This window comes from Dermochelys coriacea, chromosome 6, assembly GCF_009764565.3.
Source record: "Dermochelys coriacea isolate rDerCor1 chromosome 6, rDerCor1.pri.v4, whole genome shotgun sequence".
Lineage (NCBI taxonomy): Eukaryota > Metazoa > Chordata > Testudines > Dermochelyidae > Dermochelys > Dermochelys coriacea.
The window spans coordinates 60,088,630-60,109,859 of record NC_050073.1 but is presented as its reverse complement, the minus strand read 5'-3'; the positions used below and the strand labels follow the sequence as shown (position 1 = coordinate 60,109,859).

Genomic DNA, 21,230 nt, shown 5'->3' with positions numbered 1-21,230 from the left:
TGTTGAAAACCATGGTAAGCAATATACATTGTAAGGAATAATTAATTGCCATATGAGCAGTTCAAATTGAAATGTAACTACTCAGGAAAGAGGCCGGTAGAGGTGGTTGAGGTGGGTGGTGGGAGGGAAGCATCACTGTGGATGGCTCAACAATACCCTGTGATCAATGTGATGCAACAGTCCGAACAGCAAAATCCCTAGTGGACTTAATGGAATCTCTAGCTTTTCTCCTTTTGGGGGGAAAATCCCCTCTGACTGGGTATTTTTTGTTTGCTTTATTTGTTGATTTGTTTGTTACAGGGCTTTATTTATTTTTAAATGTATTTTATTTCCTTTTAGCATGTTTGTTAACATATGTAAAGAATGAGATAGAAAATAATGCTGAAAGTATCAGAAGGCCCTTTTATAAAGCAATGGTACTCTCTCTGGTACACTGAGTTCTCTTCTAGCTCACATGGGACATAACAGAAATAGAAGGGGTCCAGTGATGAGAGGCATGGAAAGACTGCCATACAAAGAGCAGATTTAGTGGGGACATGACAGAAGTTTAAAAAATAATTAGGGGCACAAAGAAGGTAAGCCTTTCCTTATACAAGAATCAGGGGATCCTTGATGAAAATGAAAGGCAACAAATTTAAAACTGATAAGAGGAAATATGTTTTTACACATCACAATACACACCTATGGAAGTCACTATCGCAAGGTCTGGAGGCCAAGAGCTTCGTAAAATTCAAAAAAAGAATTAGATATTTATATGAATAATGAAAATATTCCTGAGTTCCATTAGACAGGATTAAAAAAAATGAGAAGCATTATAACCTCGCATGTGTCAGGGCATAAACCAGCCACTAACAGAGAGGGGTCAGGAAGAAACTTCCCCCTATGGGCAGGCTAATCCCATACTGATTTTTATGAATAATAATGTTTATTATTATGTTAATATTAATAATAATAATATTAATAATGTTTATTGTAAGAGCCAAACAAGATGGGAATCCATTGTGCTAGGTGCTGTACAGACAGAGAGCAACACACAATCCCTTCCTTGACAAGCTTACAATCTAAATAGTCAAGACAAACAGGATGGAGGAAGGGGCAGGACACAGACAGAGTGAATAATGTGATGGCAGCAAATGGCATGTTAGTGCCAAGACTGATTTTATTGTGGGGGGAGTGTGTTAGGAGGGGATCAACTAAATGGAAAAAAGAGAAGGGAAGGGTAGAGGTGAGGGGGATGGGACAGGGAAGGAGGTGGTGAGAGGGGCAGGTGTGGAATGAAGCTGAGGGTGAAGAGACGGGTGGGGGGAGCATGGAGAAGAAGGTTTGGAGCAAACAGCCAATCAGGACAGGGACAGAGAAAGCCCAGTCAACACTGTAGAAAGTTCTCTGAATGTCCAGAGGTCCCTGCTTTAGCCTCTTCTGCCCCTGCCAGCTGGAGTCTGGCTGGATTCCCTCTGTGGTTTTTCTCCAAAGACACATGGGGGAGGCACCCCCTGGACACTACTGCCCTCACACTGTGTGTGGGGTCTCCCCTACACGGTTCTGTGTTGGGGAAGGGGTGGATCCAACTGGGACCCATTTTACCCCTCCCTCTAGTGTAAAGAGGAGAGGATCCCAAGCATCATAGGCCTGTTAAATAATAAATAATAATAATAATTAATAATTGCATTCTTTGCACAATTCTTGCACCTTCCTCTGAAGCATTGGGTGCTGGCCAGTATCAGAGACCGGATCCTGGGCTAGATGGACAATGACTCTGATCCAGAATGGCAGCTCCTATTTAACACACTCAGCCCACCACTGCAATGCAGACGTCTATCAGGTGGAACTAAGCAGCCGTGTCCTAGTACAGGACAGCCCAGCAACACTATGCAGCCGTTTAAGACACCAAGTGAACAATAATCTCCTACCGCACTGAAATTGCAGAGATAATTTTGAATTAGGCGGAATGTAATTATCCAGCTCAGAATTTGGTCAGTGCTTCATCTTCTGAAAAGTGCCAGGTGATCTTTAACAGTGGCCAGTGGGTCAGTGCCCTGGCTTTACACCCAAAAGTTTTGTGAACGTAACAAACAGTTTGAGAGGCTTGCCAAACCTCAGACTCCAGCCACTCCTGCCCAGGAGTATATTTTGGACTGTGTGCATTTCCAGAGTTAGGCAAGGTGAAGGCAGTTTGCTGCATTAACAAAACATAGCCCTTTTGATTCACACTCCCAGAGCCTCAGGGCTGGCTGGCTGCTCTGCATTCTGTTCCCCATACAAGCACCTGCTCCTGCACTCAGCCCAGCAGTATCTCTCTAGATCTAAGAGCACCACTCAGGGTAAACTCACTGCTTACTGATCATAGGGTCAAAGAAGGGGCATAGCTCTCTCTACAACAAATCATCTGAACAGAACCTGTTGACCACCGCTTCATTCTCATGCACCTGTTCCCCTCCAAGCAGTTACTAATTTCTCAATTTACTCCTCAGAGGAGCCTTAGCAACACCATTCCTCCAGCTGATAAAGTGATGGCTGGCCTGATCTGTAGCCGCTGTCAATGCTTTGTTGTACACTAGCTAACAGATGGCTATGTATGGGCAAGGCATTTAGCACACGCTCTCACAGAACCAGCACAGCACCTCGGTGCTGACCTCTGAACTGTTTTCTAAAGTTGCTCATTTAATATCTTCGCTGCTCTTCTTATTAGGTTCTTCTCTCTTGTGCTTGGAGTGCAAGCATTTAATAGGCTACCTGCAAATTAGAATTAGAAAAAACAAGGGCCTTCACTGAGTGAGATTAAATTAAACTGCACAAGAAGTGGCGTAAGAAACATCTTGAAACCGGAAAATCTCAGTCCTGAGGCCAGTAAGAAATGACAAAGGATTAAATGTTTTCTCTTCCCTCAGTATTTCTAAAGATCTCAGGCTTATCCTGATAATGATTATTTTTGTGTTATAGTTGTGCCCAAGATGTGCTAGATGCTGGACTGCCCAGCTGGCTCACCGCACTTTCGGTGGATCTTGACAACACCCTCACAGGTGTCTCTAGAAACCTCAGGTGTACCCCATGTGTTACCTCCTGACCCATGTCAGGACCAGGGTTTATACTAATCCCTAGGGACAGCATAGGGAGGGACTGAGAGACTCAGAGAAGGGAGGGAGCTGAGCACTCTTGCCTCTAGCACTCTTTGCCATTACTGTTTCAAAAAGATCAAAGCCCATTTGCCAAAGCTGAACATGGCTCTGTGTGACTCCCTCCTGATGCAGTGGTTCCATTCAGGTTTCACCTCTGGGTGATGGGATTTTCCAATACATTTACACTAATGGAAAATGCATCAGCATTTACTGCTGCAGCAGCTCCAGACCTGCTGGCACCCAGGGATTCATTCTACTTTGCTAACTCTAAAGTGCCTGTCGTGGTGCCCAGGCAAGACATCAGAAATATCCATACCAGATGACTAGCTAGTTTTGATCCCAAAGATCTTTGCCCCAGTCCTTTGTCCCTCTCCACTACATGCCAGCATCCTAGCTATTTGTTGTTTCATCCATCTGTTACCCTTGATCATTAACCCAGACTGTAAGCTCTTTAGGTCAGGGTGTGGCGTTGCACTCTATGTGATTTTATGAAAATATGTGAATGAGTGTGAATATAATGTATCTGGAATATGCTTCATGCAAAAGATGTCTTGTAAGGTATCATTACAAAGCTTATAATCTACTGACTGTGGTCATCCTATTTGTATGTAGGAATCATTCTTGTGTCTGAAACTAGAAATATGAAATATAACTGAGGGCCTAGTGTAGTTATACAAAGTGTGGGCCATTAATGGTGGTTTGGAATCTTGATTCATAGATACTAAGGTCAGAAGGGACCATTCTGATCATCTAGTCCGACCTCCTGCACAACGCAGGCCACAGAATCTCACCCACCCACTCCTACGAAAAACCTCACCTATATGGCTCCCATGAACCAGGATAATTGACTGTGGATGGCTCCGTTTGCTTGCAGGCCTTTCTGTGAGTCAGGCTGGGAGGAATGAAGGCTTGGGGTCCTGGTACTGGAATCCATCTTAAACCTGGTGCTTTTCCATTTAGGAGGAGAGGTGAGGACCCAGAGAGACAAAAGATTCCCGCGTTGTGCCAAAGCTATATAAGGGGTGGAACAGAACAAAGGGGGCTTCAGAGTAGCAGCCGTGTTAGTCTGTATTCGCAAAAAGAAAAGGAGTACTTGTGGCACCTTAGTCTCTAAGGTGCCACAAGTACTCCTTTTCTTTTAACAAAGGGGGCTGCAATCATGAGAAATCCCCTAGTTACCACTTGAGCTGGAATAAGGATTGTACAAGGGGAAAGGATTGTGCCCAGACTAGGAAGGCGTCGAGTCTGTGATAGAAGCTTTTTGAAACATCTCTGAGGGTGAGATTTCATCTGTAATCAGTTTCTTAATGTATTAGACTTAGATTTGCGTGTTTTATTTTATTTTGCTTGGTAATTCAGTTTGTTCTGTCTGTTATTACTTGGAACCACTTAAATCCTACTTTTTGTATTTAATAAAATCACTTTTTATTTATTAATTAACCCAGAGTATGTATTAATACCCAGAGTATGTATTAATTAATATTAATAATTAATGTATTAATTAGGGAAAACAGCTGTGCATCTCTCTCTATCAGTGTTATAGAGGGCGAACAATTTATGAGTTTACCCTGTGCAAGCTTTATACTGGGTAAAACGGATTTATTTGGGGTTTGGACCCCATTGGGAGCTGGGCATCTGAGTGTTGAAGACAGGAACACTTAAACTGTTTTCAGTTAAGCCTGCAGTTTTTGGGGGATGTTGTTCAGACCTGGGTCTGTGTTTGTAGCAGGCTAGAGTGTCTGACTCAAACCAGGCAGGGCACTGAAGTCCCAAGCTGCCAGGGAAAACGGGCTCAGAGGTAGTCTTGGCACATCAGGTGGCAGTCCAAAAGGGGGTTTCTGTGATCCAACCCATTATTACAGGTTTCTACAGTGTCTAGCACTGTGAGGACTCGATGCCTGATTTGGATCTCGCACTACTTCCGCAACAATTTTAAAAAAATATATTTTAAACATATCTTCTCCTGCAGGGCTTGCAGCTCAAATGTTTCAACACTCTGCTAGCGCATGGAAATCAGAACATGAAACTGACTACCCACAAATACAAAATCGAGTGGTCTATTGCACTAAGAAAAATGCAAGCAGCAAACAGTGTAAATGGTGAAAAGTACATGAATTTTTTAAAAATTATTTCAGTTTCAACATCAGGTGTTATTTGCAAACAAGTAAGGACATTTTATTGTTATGTACGTATAATTCATAAAAGTCAGCAGAGCCCCCCCTTTAAATCCAAGCTCTATAGTATTAGGTTTTTGGCTGCTTAGTGCTCCCAATAATCCTTATGATTTAGATTTTGTTCTGAGAAAACAGAGTTGAGTTCTGAGCAGTGCTGTGCTTCTGGGGGATTAAAGTCCTGGCCTCCGAGAGGTTGGCAGAATCCAGGGAGATTTGGAATTATAAATAAATGAAATAGAATTCCATGATAAATAATACACATGAATAATAATAAAGGAAAAGAAAACCATTTCAAGCCTGGGTTATTGATGGGCACCTCATGACATGTTACATGCATATCTCATGGTCTCTCTCTACAAGGGAGGCTATCATCAATAAGATTGCCACTTTATAATCGTTGGCCTATAGGACACAGTCATCACATCACTATTTAAGGACCCTGAGAGACCCTGAAGGGGAGGATGGCTAAGGCAGTGTGAAGAGGGGAGGGAAAGACCCAGAGAAGCCTAGGGGCTGTGAGAGACACACCCAGCAGAGAGCTGAGAGACACAGAATGAGCGTAGGAAGTAGGTAGGGGCATCTTGGGGAATGGGAGGGAAAGAGGGGGTGGTGAAGAGACAGGACAAGATTGTGGGAGGAGCAGGAAGGGAGACAGACAGACTGTCAGGAGAATGAAAGGGAAGGTGAGGGACAGGAGAGAAGAGAATGGAACAAACGAAAAGCAGGAAATATTGCACAATGGAAACATTCACCCTTTGTATCCGTTTAGTCACCTCGGGCTCTTTGGCTCCCTATCCCCCAAATGTAACACTCTGCTATTGGGCCCCTCATGCCATTTGCCTGCAGAACCTCTCTTTTAAATCCACCCCTGTAGGTTACAGTAGATGAGTCCCTAAAATCATATCTCCAGCATTAGGTCCATACTACAAATGTCAGAAACAATTGGCTATATTTCTCCCAAGTGTGACTTTACTGAATTCACTTGTGTTACACCAGGGTTGAATTAGGCTCAGCGAGCCAGGTTCCCCTTGCACATCAATGTCACTGAAAGAAGAATTTGACCCGGTTGTTTTATGTCACTTGGAATCCGCATGCCCAGCTCTCAGATTGGCTGGAGCTAGAAACAAATATGGCAGCTGGAACCAATCTCAAGGTAACAGCTACTGAAATCATGTTGCAATTAAAGTAGAGAAGGAGAAGAAATTATAGTAATCAGAGTTATGAGACTCAGGTGAAGGTCAGAGGCATTGTGCTCTTCTAGGATCAGAAAGCAAAGCTACATCCCATTCAGAAGCTGAGGCCCCTGATCTCTGCTGACAAAGTGCCTTTTTTCTAACACTGATGGCTAATGAGGTTGATTAGTGAATGTCTGTGAAGCGTTTTGAGGAGATAACGTGCCACACACTAAGTATCAGGCTCATCAGACTTTAAAACCATCACTGGTCCAGCAGTGCTTTTTTGGCACTGGTCCAGGATTAAATATAGCAAGTCCCAGATGCTGGACCAATATGATTTGCATTCCCTGAGGCTATCCGAGGAACACTTGGACAGTGGTGGCCTGAAAAACAAGTTAACTTGGAGGCAGCAGCATCTGTAATTTCTTCTGCCCTCGGGATAGTTATAGACTTTCCTTGTCTGTCTTATATGCTGGTGAGTTCCAGCTGGAGAAGGGGACCGCGGTGAAGGCCATGCTATGGGGAACAGGTGCACGGATCACCGAAATAACGCACCAAGAAGGGGGGGCTTTTGATGAACATTTTTCCCTCTTCCTCCAGGGTGGGGAGCCCGCTGTGGCAGTCCTTTTCAGGGCAGCCACACAGTGAAAATCAGTCCTTGCAGCATATACATTTGGACATCCACAGTGTGCTTTTAATGACAGGTTTCAGAGTAGCCGATGAAGTGAGCTGTAGCTCACGAAAGCTTATGCTCTAATAAATTTGTTAGTCTCTAAGGTGCCACAAGTACTCCTTTTCTTTTAGTGTGCTTTTAAGTAACACTTTTTAAAAAAAAAAATCACCGTGCAGGTTGCCTGTGATTTTCAGAGCTGATGAGAGCGCTGAAAACTGATGGCTTCTGTTTATCCACAGAGCAGCTACAAGAACAACAGCACTTCTCAACCCCACTTCCGCTCAAACCTGACTCCTGAGCTGGAGGGACCATGTCCAATGAGGAGAGGGGAGTTCAATCTCCAAGACCCATTAACGACCTTATAGATTCATAGATACTAAGGTCAGAAGGGACCATTCTGATCATCTAGTCCGACCTCCTGCACAGTGCAGGCCACAGAATCTCACCCACCCACTCCTACGAAAAACCTCACCCATGTCTGAGCTATTGAAGTCCTCAAATCATGGTTTAAAGACTTCAAGGAGCAGAGAAGCCTCCCTCAAGTCACCCATGCCCCATGCTACAGAGGAAGGCGAAAAACCTCCAGGGCCTCTCCAATCTGCCCTGGAGGAAAATTCCTTTCCTACCCCCAAATATGGCGATCAGCTAAACCCTGAGCATATGGCAAGATTCACCAGCCAGATACTACAGAAAATTCTTTCCTGGGTAACTCAGACCCCATCCATCTAATATCCCATCTCAGGGGATTAGTCCTATTTACCCTGAATATTTAAAGATCAATTACTTACCAAAATCACATTATCCCATCATACCATCTCCTCCATAAACTTATCGAGTAGAATCTTAAAACCAGATAGATCTTTTGCCCCCACTGCTTCCCTTGGAAGGCTATTCCAAAACTTCACTCCTTTGATGGTTAGAAACCTTCGTCTAATTTCAAGTCTAAACTTCCTGTTGGCCAGTTTATACCCATTTGTTCTTGTGTCCACATTGGTGCTGAGCTTAAATAATTCCTCTCCCTCTCCTGTAATTTATCCCTCTGATATATTTATAGAGAGCAATCATATCTCCCCCAACCTTCTTTTAGTTAGGCTAAACAAGCCAAGCTCCTTAAGTCTCCTTTCATAAGGCAAGTTTTCTATTCCTCGGATCATCCTAGTAGCCCTTCTCTGTACTTGCTCCAGTTTGAATTCATCCTTTTTAAACATGGGAGACCAGAACTGCACACAGTATTCTAGGTGAGGTCTCACCAGTGCCTTGTATAATGGTACTAAAACCTCCTTATCCCTATTGGAAATGCCTCTCCTAATGCATCCCAAAACCGCATTAGCTTTTTTCACAGCCATATCACATTGGCAGCTCATAGTCATCCTTTGATCAACCAATACTCCAAGGTCCTTCTCCTCTTCTGTTACTTCTAATTGATGCATCCCCAACTTATAACTAAAATTCTTGTTATTAATCCCTAAATGCATAACCTTACACTTCTCACTATTAAATTTCATCCTATTACTATTACTCCAGTTTACAAGGTCATCCAGATCCTCCTGTATAATATCCCGATCCTTCTCCGAATTGGCAATACCTCCCAGCTTTGTATCATCTGCAAACTTTATTAGCACACTCCCACTTTTTGTGCCAAGGTCAGTAATAAAAAGATTAAATAAGATTGGTCCCAAAACCGATCCCTGAGGAACTCCACTGGTAACCTCCCTCCAACCTGACAGTTCGCCTTTCAGTAGGACCCGTTGCAGTCTCCCCTTTAACCAATTCCTTATCCACCTTTTGATGTTCATATTGATCCCCATCTTCTCCAATTTAATTAATAATTCTCCATGTGGCACAGTATCAAATGCCTTACTGAAATCTAGGTAAATTAGATCCACTGCATTTCCTTTATCTAAAAAATCTGTTACTTTTTCAAAAAAGGAGATTAGGTTGGTTTGGCACGATCTACCTTTTGTAAAACCATGTTGTATTTTGTCCCATTTACCATTGACTTCAATGTCCTTAACTAATTTCTCCTTCAAAATTTTTTCCAGGACCTTGCATACTACAGATGTCAAACTAACTGGCCCGTAGTTACCCGGTTCACTTTTTTTTCCTTTCTTAAAAATAGGAACTATATTAGCTCCAATGAACTCCAATCATTCGGTACTACTCCTAAGTTTACAGATTCATTAAAAATTCTTGCTAATGGGCTTATAAATTTCAGGTGCCAATTCATAGAATCATAGAATCATAGAATATCAGGGTTGGAAGGGACCCCAGAAGGTCATCTAGTCCAACCCCCTGCTCAAAGCAGGACCAAGTCCCAGTTAAATCATCCCAGCCAGGGCTTTGTCAAGCCTGACCTTAAAAACCTCTAAGGAAGGAGATTCTACCACCTCCCTAGGTAACGCATTCCAGTGTTTCACCATTCCTTTAATTCCTTTAATATTATTGGATGAAGATTGTCTGGGCCCCCCGATTTAGTCCCATTAAGCTGTTTCAGTTTCGCTTCTACCTCAGATATGGTAATATCTACCTCTATATCCTCATTCCCATTTGTCATGCTACCATTATCCCTAAGATCCTCTTTAGCCTTATTAAAGGCCGAGACAAAGTATTTGTTTAGATATTGGCTAGATGGCCATGCCTAGATTATCTTTAACCTCCACTCCATCCTCAGAGTTTAGCGGCCCCACTTCTTCTTTCTTAGTTTTCATCTTATTTATATGGCTATAGAACCTTTTACTATTGGTTTTAATTTCCTTTGCAAGGTCCAACTCTACTCGACTTTTAGCCTGTCTCACTTTATCCCTACATGTTCTGACCTCAATTAGGTAGCTTTCCTTGCTGATCCCTCCCATCTTCCACTCCCTGTATGCTTTCTGCTTCTTCTTAATCACCTCTCTAAGATGCTTGCTCATCCAGCTTGGTCTACAACTCCTTCATATGAATTTTTTCCCCTTTCTTGGGATGCAGGCTTCCGATAGCTTCTGCAGCTTTGATTTAAAGTAATCCCAGGCCTCCTCTGCCTTTAGATCCATAAATTCTTCAGTCCAATCCACTTCCCTAACTAATTTCCCTAATTTTTGAAAGTCAGCCCTTTTGAAATCAAAAACTCTAGTTGGAGATTTATTTTTGTTAATCCTTCCATTTAGTTTGAACTGAATTAGCTCATGATCACTTGAGCCAAGATTGTCCTCTACAACCATTTCTTCTATGAGGTCCTTGCTACTCACCAAAATTAAATCTAAAATGGCATCCCCTCTAGTCGGTTCAGCAACTACTTGATGAAGGAATCCATCAGCTATCACATCTAGGAAAATCTGAGCCCTATTATTATTACTAGCACTGGTCCTCCAGTCTATATCTGGGAAGGTAAAGTCTCCCATGATCACGCAGTTTCTATTAGTATTTACTTTATTAAAAACATTAAAAAGGGCTCTATCCATATCCAAATTAGATCCCGGAGGTCTATAGCACACCCCAAGCACTATCGTAGGAGAGGCTTTACTAGTTATCTTCCCCAATGTAATTTTTGCCCAGACGGACTCTGTCTTATCCATTGCATCACTTCTTATTTCTTTACATTCTACCTCATCATTGATATACAATGCTACTCCACCCCCTTTACCTTTGTTTCTGTCTTTCCTAAAGAGCACATACCCTTCAATACCTGTAGTCCAGTTATGACTACTATTCCACCATGTTTCTGTTATCCCTATAATATCTGGTTTCACTTCCTGCACCAGTAGCTCTGGTTCCTCCATTTTGTTACCTAGGCTCCTCGCATTGGTGTACAAACATCTTAATTTTTGCTGTTTGGCCTCGCTCACATTTTGTACCCTATTAGGCACAGTCATTCTACAGCCAGTATAACCTATTAGACTAGTATCCACACCGCCCTCGCTCCTTATATACATTCTCCTACCCACGGCTATATCCTTTCTTACTTCGTCTTCTTCCCTCTCAATGCTAAAATCTGGCATGGAGATTACCTGGACATCTCCCAACCATCTCCCCCTAATTCCTAGTTTAAAGCTCTCTTTATCAGTTGTGCCAGCCTTGATCCTAGAAGTCTATTTCCTTCCCTACTCAGATGAAGTCCATCCCGAGAGAACTGTCCTCTGTCTGTGAATGCTTCCCAGTGGCCATACATCCCAAAGCCCTCCTTATAGCACCACTGCCTAAGCCATCTGTTGACAGTCATAATCTTGTCACACCTTTGTTGCCCTTCTCTAGGAACAGGAAGGATCCCACTAAAGATCACCTGAGCCTCAATTTCCTTAAGCGTCTTCCCCAGCCTAGCATAGTCTCCCTTAATACTTTCCAGCGAGAATCTAGCCGTATCATTTGTTCCCACATGAAGGATAATTAGGGGATTCTTTCCCGCTCCCTTTAGGATCCTTTTCAACCTCAGGTCTACATCCCGTATCTTAGCACCCGGAAGACAGCACACCCTTCTATTCTCAGGATCAGCTCTAGTTACAGGCCTGTCTATTCTTCTCAATAAAGAGTCCCCTATCACATAGATCTGCCTTTTCCTGGTGACAGTGCTATTCTCCAGTCTCTTCCCTGTTCCCTCTGGCTGCAAGTTCTTTCCATTCTTATTTTCCCTTATAATCCTCTTCAACCCATCCTGTATCCTCCTGGGGCTCATATTTGGTGTAGTCTCCCTTGACTCTTCCGCTTTTCCTATAGGACTAGCCTCTCTTCTCTTCTTCCTTACCCTTCCACCTTCAACAAGTAGCTGCTGAGCCCCTTCTTCATTTTCCAACTCTGCAAACCTGTTCCTAAGCTCTATTTAGGAACCTTGACCTCTGCTGAAATGGCCAACACGGTGCCAGCCAGTGGTGGTGGGTTTTGGATGGAGAGCTCACATTTATCCACTAGGAGTTGGATTGAGACACCCCCTGGCTCGCAATTTCGTTCCTTGTAGATCACCAAATAGGTGCGAGATGGTAACAGCCTGCAGATGCTGCCAGCTTAGGCCTTGATCCTGCAATAGTTAGAGCACAGTGGGCTGCTTCCCCTACACAGAGCCCCATCTATTGCAAGGGGCTCCACATGGACACAGCAGGCTGCCCACGTGCTACCACCTGCAGGATCAGAGCCCTAGGCAGGAGTTAGACAGGCAACCTAAGTTGGGAAAGCCTCTTCATCACTTCTAATGCCTTCAGTCCCCTGGGAATAAACATTCCCACTGCCACTGTTTTTTCTGAGCTGCCAGTACCTGTAGTAGCCACCCTGCTGGAAACCAGGTCATGTGCAACCTCAGCAGTATTAGCTCCCTAGGGCAAGCAAGACTTGGTACTCCCTCCTAATTGCTCCATGTGCGTTTCAGCTCAGCAACAGCCTGGGACCCTGCCTGCCTCTTCCCTGGGTCTGCTCAGCCACCTTCAGCAGGCAGGAAAGGATCAATTTACTTGTTGGAGGTATTGGGAGTCCTGGAGTCCTGGGCAGGGGTCTGGTTGCTCAGCAGGTGGTAGCAGGATGATCAGGCTGCTGGGAGCATACACGTAACACTGGAGATGGGGATGAAAAGGGCACACGCTCCTGCCCTGCTCTCCTATTGGTGGGCCCCTCAATGCAGCGATAGGTCTTGTGCATTTCACTCTGGCTCCACTCCCGCCATCGGCATTAGTGTTGTAGTGTCCATGGCAGGGAAAGGGGTTGAGCTGCTACTTGGGAACCATGGGAGGAATAAACAGCTGCAGGGAGAAGAGGGGGGAAATCACAAGTCAGGCAGCAGAAATTTCTTTCCAAAGTTGCTCTGTACCACAGCAGTCACCCAAGTTGGACTTGACCTGTCAAAAGCGCCAGCAGTGTCCAGTCAGGGAACCAAGACTGCTGCTTCTCTCTCAGGGGGCTGCTGGCAAGGGAGCTCTTTTCCACTGAAAGACATTGCATTGCCTGAGGCATTAATCTCTCCCTCTCCTCCTGGCTGGAGAGGATGCTGCTAATATCACTTCAGATTATTGCTTATGCAAAGCACAGCACACAGATGTCACAATAATGACAGATGAACTCAGACTGTCAGCCTTGTTCCAGTACCAGACCTCCCCCAGCCACTCTGGATCAGTAACAGAGACAAGCAACCAAATGAAATAACTTGGGCTTTGCTGCAGTATAGGTTGGTAGATTGAGACAGCCCTTTTCTCTGCTGTTTTTCCCTATAACCCTCTCATCTCTGCAGGAGTCTTCACCTGATTCTCCACTGCCTTGTACCGTCAGCAGTTATTTACACCTGTGCAAAGTGAGCGTAAGTTGCTACTGTTCTGATTTTATGTAAATGGCTACACCGGGGCAAAGCAGTGGAGAATCAGGTCCATTCTCGCTCATTTATACACACTTGGCCAAATCCAGTAGTCTTTATACAGGCAAAGCTGTCATTGACTTCAATAGGAATTTTGCCTAAGCCAGCACTACAGGATTTGGTCCACATGCCCCTACTCCCTGTCCCTAAACTCATTCAGTCACAAGCATTTAGTTTGATGGAGCCGGGTATTGTCAATGAAGATTCTTCAGGGGGTCAGAAGCTGAATTCCTCCTTATACTGGTAGATGAATTAATTACCATTAATCTGTGTTTGCTCCATTCCAACCCCTGTCTTTGATAGTCCCAGGGCAGGAAAGAGCATTTCCACTGTTGATGATGAGACAGGAAGTGGGAAGGGCAGTGTGGTGTATGTACATATGGAGAGTGATGGGAGGGCTGCATAATAAAATGCTAACTAAGGGGACTCGTCTAGGAAAACTTGTTTTTCCAGCTGGCCCTCATCCAACATTTGCTGACACTCTGTTACAAATGATGCTCTGACTTCGGAAGGTCTCCCCCTACTTGCTTTTTAACTCTGTTTGCCCCTCCACCCAAATTGGCTCTATGGTATCTGGCTATAACAACTGCACAGGGTCTAGATGAGGTGGAAGGTGGCTATTATCATCAGTGTTCCAACATAAAAGGTGTTAATTATTAAGCCCAAGTCCCTCTGCACTCTGCAGCCCGTTAGACCTACTTTCTTTCACAAGGTCCCTGGCTCTGCAGCTCTCTGGAGCAGCAGGCTGGGAGCTCTGAGGCATCTTCATTTACATTTAAAATCGAAGTTTTTAATTAAATATGAAAAATTAATAATAAAATCAGTTCTCTATCCCTTCTGTTTATTTTAATAGTAAATTCTGGGAGAGGGTTGTTTGTGACAGGGATAAGGGAAATAGTTAACCATGTAGAATCGGATCTCAGAGTTGCAGAGTTAATAACCCATTGAGATGCCTAGGGGCAGTTCACACCTCACCAAACTACTATTTCAGGCTGTCTGCAAATTCAGGAAGAAAAAACTGCTACAGTCTACATATCCTGTTCTCCAGATTATTTTCAGAACCACAAGGACCAGAATTTTTAAAAAATGAAATCTTGGATGCTTGAACACATTTCTGTGTCAAAAAGGTGAATTGTAGGTCAAATTCCACGTGTGGAATCACCAAATAGAAACCCCATCAGCCCTGCCCCATTATGGGATCATAGTAATCAGACATGAGATCCCATTAGAGCAGTGATTCTCAAAGTATGGTCCATAAAGGGCTGGTGATCTGCAAAATAAATATTTCCAGGTGGCCCACACAGCTGATTCTGCAACAAAGATGGAACCTGTGTTGGTCTTCAAGCAGTGACAGATGAAGCTCTTCTAACAAACCTCCAGAGACTGTTTAGGCCAACTAGACTCCAAACAAAATTAAATTCTTTTTTGTATCCTGTGTGGCAGCTTCACAGCTCCCTTAATCAACTGTTTCTTTGTTGTAAATTCAACCATGATCCAAAGTGAGAGGTAGCAAATCATCGAAAAGGACAGAGCCAAAAAGCTTCTGTTGTCTGGGAAGACTGGGGCATTGAGCACTGCTGGAAAGAGGGTAAATTTGGTCCTAATAGATCTAAAGCCTTTTATATGTGGAGAGTAAATAAACAGCAGAGGTAAAAAGTGGAGGTAGGTAACTGCCCGTGTGCTCATTGCATTGCATTTATCTGAACTCCTTATCACTGGGATATTACATTTCCTGGAGGAAGGTGACACTGGGGGTGGAGCAGGAGATGGTTCATGAGAAGGTCCTTCTGAAGGAGTGGTCCACAACATGAAAGTTTATTACCACTGTAATAATGAGGGTCCTGATCCTGTCAGGTGCTGAGTGCCATCAACTCTACCTAACTTCAAAGGGAAGTCAGGACAGTCCGTGTCTTGTGGGACAGGGCTCGATATCATCAAGTCCATCCCCATACAAGGGTATAATTGAGCCTTGATCCTGCACGGAGCTCTGTGCAGGTGGACCCCTGCAGCCCCACAAAGCCCCACTGAAGTCAATAGGACCGGGGACAGGTGCAAGGGCCTGCCCATACATACGAGTTTGCAGAAGCAGGACTTTAGATAATCCCCTCATACATAACAGCTCAGGGCCGGATCCACATCCACACTCCACTCCAGTGGCAGCAAAGGGGACTCAGGAGATCTGGGCTGTTCCTTATGCTGGAATATAATTTCCTGGTTGACCTTGGACAAGTCACTTTGCCTTTCGGTTTCTCAGCTCCTGGTCTACAATATAGGCTTGATGAGAATATTCCCCTGCCTCACAGAGGGGATTGTAAGAATGAATCAAATGTGAGTGAGGCACTCAGCCATCGTGGTGATAAGTGCTGTATATCGGCTGCTGCTGTTTGACCCGAGCAGCTAGTCAAAGTTGGGGGCCCAGTGGGTGTTCCAGTTGGAGCAGAAATTAGTGGTAGTCAGGTATTTCTCTGTACATTCTTTGTAAATCAAATTGCACCAAATTCCTGTGTATCTGAACTCAAAAGGAATCAAATAGTGGGAAAGAGCTCCTTTTGCTCACAGCATCAAGAACACTGTTTTCAACCTGCAACCTGACCCAAAAACCTCTCCTCAGGTTTCTTCTGGGGTCAGAAAGCCTCATGCTTTTAGCTGCTCCTTCAGGCTGCCTCTGAATCTGTTTTGTCTAAGCTCAGTGTCTTTGAGATCTCTCCTCCCCACCTTCCACAGCCCTACTGAAAACAATATTCAGCCTATAGTGCCAAGGCAGGCGCACACACAGCTATTGTGTAAGGCAGTGGTTCTCAACTGTGGTCCACCACTTGTTCAGGGAAAGCCCCTGGTGGGCTGGGCTGGATTCTTTACCTGCCGCGTCCGCAGGTTCTGCTGATCGCGGCTCCCATTGGCTGCGGTTCGCTGCTCCAGACCAATGGGGGCTGCGGGAAGGGCGGCCAGCACATCCCTCAGCCCAAGCCGCTTTCCGCAGCCCCCATTGGCCGGGCACAGCAAACCGCGGCCAGTGGGAGCTACGATCGGCCGAACCTGTGGACGCAGTAGATAAACAAACTGGCCCAGTGCATCAAGGGCTTTCTCTGAACAAGTGGTGGACCACAGTTGAGAACCACTTGTCTAAGGCTATGTCTACACTAGCACTTTTGTCGGTGTAACTTATGTTGCTGAGGGGTGTAAAAAAACACCCCTCTGAGACATGCTCTCCCGCTGACAGAGCTACCGCCGCTCACTGGGGATGGTTTAATTATGCCAATGGTAGAGCTCTCTCCTGTCAGCTTAGAGCATCTTCACCAGAAACACTACAAAGAGGCAACTGCGTCTCCATAAGTGGTATCGTGTAGACATAGCCAAAGTTTCACCCAACCAATCAGTAAAATGTTGTTGCCCATGTCCGGAGTGACCTGCCTGATCAAGTAGCCCATGGACATCCCTGAGTCCTCCCCTCTATATATGTTTCTTTCCAGTCTCTCCAGCAATGACCTTAGTACAACCCTATAAAGCAGAAACCAACACGTGAAGCAAGCAGCTCTAGGAGGTGCACACCTTTAGCTGTAAGAAGAAAAGGAGTACTTGTGGCACCTTAGAAACTAACATTTATTTGAGCATAAGCTTTCGTGAGCTACACGAAATAAATTTGTTAGTCTCTACGGTGCCACAAGTACTCCTTTTCTTCTTGCGAATACACACTAACACGGCTGCTACTCTGAAACCTTTAGCTGTGTAAACCTTCTTCCCTCATCTCCTGATCTGGTCTCTCCCCGCATCACATGATGTCATACTTCACTTAGGTTGTAGGCACCTCAGGGCAGGGAATGGGCCTTTTATGCAAGGTGCAATGCAAATAATAGTAACTAGCAAACAATAATAATGGGATTTCATAACAAAGGCTTTGCCATAATCAACAAGACCACTAGTGCATCAAGTCACCTGTCTCCAGCATTGACCAATATTATCCATTCAATTAAATTAAGATGAAAAACACCTGGTCCCCCTACCCTCTGACCTAATATACCTGACCAACCATGTTTTGTTATACTGGGGGTGGGTGGATTATTTCTTGAGCCTCACCATGATCAGTTTACACAAGCCTGCAAGAGATGATTTCACAGTAAAACCCTTCTGTGCTTGAGAAAGTAATACTAGTTCTACCGAGAACTTCAAGAGCTAGCATCTTTAAGCAGAAATGGGTGACACGGCATCTTAAAATCCAGCCCTCTGCAAATCCTGACATGTTAAAAGCCCTGAGAGCTCTGCAAGGAGTTGCCATCTGTAATGTGCACTGATGCAAATGCACATCCAAACTGAGAGGCTTGCAGGACGGAAGACAGCAAAAAGAAACACGGGATGGGAAAGTCTGAAAAAGATTCAACATGCTGCAGAACCTGAAAGTCTCAGCAAGTTTATGTCCCATTTTCTTCCAACGGTTCCTCTGACTTCCCTTCCCCTGCTCAAACTCTCTTTTTGTCTTCCAGGACCCCAGTGCCACTCTGTTTTTGCTTTTCTTCCAGACCCCTTGCTTTCAAGTCCCCTGTAACCTCTTGCTCCTATGCCCCAGCCTTCCATATGCTTCACTTCCAGGTGTCTCCCTTTCCTTCCTAGGGTACGTCTTCACTACACCAGAGTCAGCCCAGGCTCTTACGAGGTTCTAGCCCCAACCCCCCTACCAACAACACAGCAAACCATCTTACCCAGGGTTGGCAGTCCTTTAAGATTGAGCTAGCTTACTGGCTGGGTGGAGTGGGGTGTTAAAGTCCGGGATTCACTTTCATTCACTGGAACTCACCCACTTTGCAGTGAGGATGTAGGCAAAAAAATCACCCAAGTGCTGACAGTCCTCCAAAGCCTTCCCACAATTCTCTGCAGAAGATAGACAATTTCTCTTGCAGTTGGCATAACTGACTGGAAAAGAATCCTAGAGCATCTCAGTGCAAAGAATCATGGGCTATGCCCACAGACACACATGGGCAAGTACAGAAATGTGAGGACACAGTAACGCAAGTAGGGCTTTGAAATGGGGCCAGTTGCCCCCGGACTAAGTGAACTGAGTGCTCAGACCTAGATGACAATCACCCACGCTAACTGCCATGAAGTCATACTCTCACGCATTTCGCCATTCTCTTCATGCCTCCTGGTTTCCTCTTGTTCCCTTTCACCATTTACCCAGCCTCCTGACTTCAGGATACCCAATCAATTCCTTTCCTTCCAAGCCCAAATCCCTTCCCATTTCTTTTCTCCCAGAGTACCTAATAGTTCCAGTTGCAGCAAACATTCCATCCCATCGCATTGCTGTGTCATGAGCGTGTCCCCCACCTCTTGCCACCTGCTATCACTAAAATATTTACAAAAAGAAAAGGAGGACTTGTGGCACCTTAGATACTAACAAATTTATTTGAGCATAAGCTTTCGTGAGCTACAGCTCACTTCATCGGATGCATCTGTAGCTCACGAAAGTTTAACAAATTTATTTGAGCATAATCTGTAAGGTGCCACAAGTACTCCTTTTTCTTTTTGTGACTACAGACTAACATGGCTGCTACTCTAAAATATTTAGAACTCTCTGTCGAAGGGGGTGACTTCTAGGAATAGAACAGTGTTAAATAAATAATGACTCAAACGTCAGACAGAGTTGGACAGTTTGGTTGCAAGAGATTCTGATTGAGAGGAAATGAGCGTGTTAAGAATTCTTTTTAATATGCCTTGAAGGAGATCTTTCCCTTGGTTATTCTTTCTTGCTGGGAAAACACCAATCTTTGGCTCTTTTCAGCAGCACAATCACATTTGTTTTGAAACATAATTCATGTAACAAATGTTTGTCGGCTAAGCTGCAGTTACTTATCACAAATCACCTCCCAGAAAATAACGTCTCAGTTTGCAGAAAAATGTTGCAGTACACACAAAGGTTTGTGTGTGTGTGGGGGGGAAATCAACACTGCCATGTGAAGCCACCTCTCTGACAATGACAAATTATTTTTCTGATAACATTTCTATATATTTTCATGGGGTGGACTGCAGTTACAGCACAGAACTGAGAGTCAGGAGACCTGGATTCTATTGCTGGCTCCATCGCAATCTTCTTGTGTGCCTTGTGCAAAAGATTTAACCGCTATGTGCCTCAGTTTCCCCAGCTGTAAAATGGGACTAAATAAATAAATAACTCTGCCTTTTACAGTGCTCTCCACAGGTGGTGGCAAAGCCCCTTTCTGGGGAAGAATTGTCATCTCCTTTTTACAGAAGGGGAAGCCGAAACTCAGAGAGGTTAAGTCACTCGCATAAGACCACAAAGCAAATCACTGACAGTAGCAGGAGAGAAATATAGGTCTCCTGACTGCCAGGTCGAGATCTGAACTGTTAAGACCACAATTCAGACGGATAATGGTATTTCCCTGCTTCTCGGGGTATTGAAAGGCTTAATCTGTTTGAGTGTGTAACATATTGAGAGCCTTAAACAGAAGGTGCAATAAAAGTGTTATAAGAAGAGCATATATATGTAAATAGTCACCTTTTGTTGTTTGAAAGTCACCGGAAATTTTTAATAATGTAGTGAAACTTACACTGAAATAACATCAACTTTAAACAAACAAAGAACCATCCACTGCTTCTGTAGTAAAGTACATACTTTTACCCAGATAATAAGTAACAAAGGTACAGCCACCTACAAACTTCCTGATCATCAGTATGCAACACACCATACCAACTTTATAGCAACAGTGGGGATAGAACTCGTACTCTCCCTCTTCAGAAGTAGGAGGAGAATCTCTTTTTGCTGTTAGCAGTATAGCACCTATGACACAGAGTGAAGCAGTTCTGATTCCACCCCCCAGAAGGCAGCAGTACACATACACACTAGCCAAGAGTCTCAAGAAGCTTTACAAACACTAATGAATTAAGCCTCAACTCCAGGACAAGGTAGACAAGCAACCTCGGCCGCTATCACACAATTATCACACTAACATTTGGAACCAGTTCCAATGCTGAAGTGATGTGTATACGGCACAGGGGATAAGCAGGGCTAGAAGGAAACTGGCTGAGATGCCCGGTGTGTACAGCAGTCTCAGAATGGGGGAGCTGTCCCCAGAAGTTCACACTGCTAATCTAACCCGTGCCTCTGAGCCCTCCCTATTCCACTTGGAACCTGCCTTTGTATCCTTCCCTGCTCACCAAATGGCTCTTTCAGAGATTCACCCAAACCCATCTAATTGAACACCTAATTTTATCCTCTCTGCCCCAGCTTGTCAACCCCACAGAGGGTCTAGCTGCTTATCTAGCCCTCCCCTCCCCCGTCCTTGAACTTTGCATTTTCCACTGACCAGACAGAGAGTCCTGCAGTGACTGCACCTCATCACAGCCAAATCCTGCATCTTACCTCCTGGACCATTTGGCAGACTGCCTCCCAAAGGGTCTCTTCCAGAGCACGCCATACAGCTGCACTTTGGTGCTGATATCCAAGACATCTGAGTCTGCCTGTTCCATGGATGGAGACGGGGAGACAGAGTTGGATTTTGAAGTAAACATCGTAGACGGATTTTATTCTAACTCTCCCCCGTTGCCTGGCAGCTCAGGGAATCCAATTAAATGCAACGACCCAGAAGGACATTACCAGCCACTCCAACAGAGAGACTGAGGCTATGGTTTAAATCAATAACAGGACTGCTCAGTGCTCAGGCAATAATTCTCCCCCAATGCAGAGATGATGAAAGTGTCTTCATTTTGTATTACTTTGTGATGCATTACGGAGAGCACAAAGGTCTCAGCCCATGAGTCAGAGGGCTGACTAGAGCCACA

General features: G+C 44.5%; 1 protein-coding gene across 2 annotated transcripts in view; it reads right to left on the bottom strand.

Annotated features, from left to right (window-relative positions):
- The window catches only part of PLEKHD1 (pleckstrin homology and coiled-coil domain containing D1), a 55,900-nt gene extending 34,940 nt beyond the window's left edge, over nucleotides 1–20,960 (bottom strand). The window contains exons 1-2 of one of the 2 annotated variants that reach the window (XM_043517470.1): nucleotides 20,812–20,943; nucleotides 2,622–2,733 (exon numbers count right to left, since the gene is read on the bottom strand). Coding sequence is in view for 1 of the 2 variants with exons in the window: in XM_038407328.2 (XP_038263256.1) it covers nucleotides 20,812–20,960 (149 nt within the window). In the remaining variant the exon portion in view is untranslated. Of the gene's footprint in view, nucleotides 1–2,621; nucleotides 2,734–20,811 lie in introns of both variants that reach the window. The other variant, XM_038407328.2, reaches the window with a different exon arrangement.
- Between the last annotated feature and the right edge of the window lie 270 nt (nucleotides 20,961–21,230).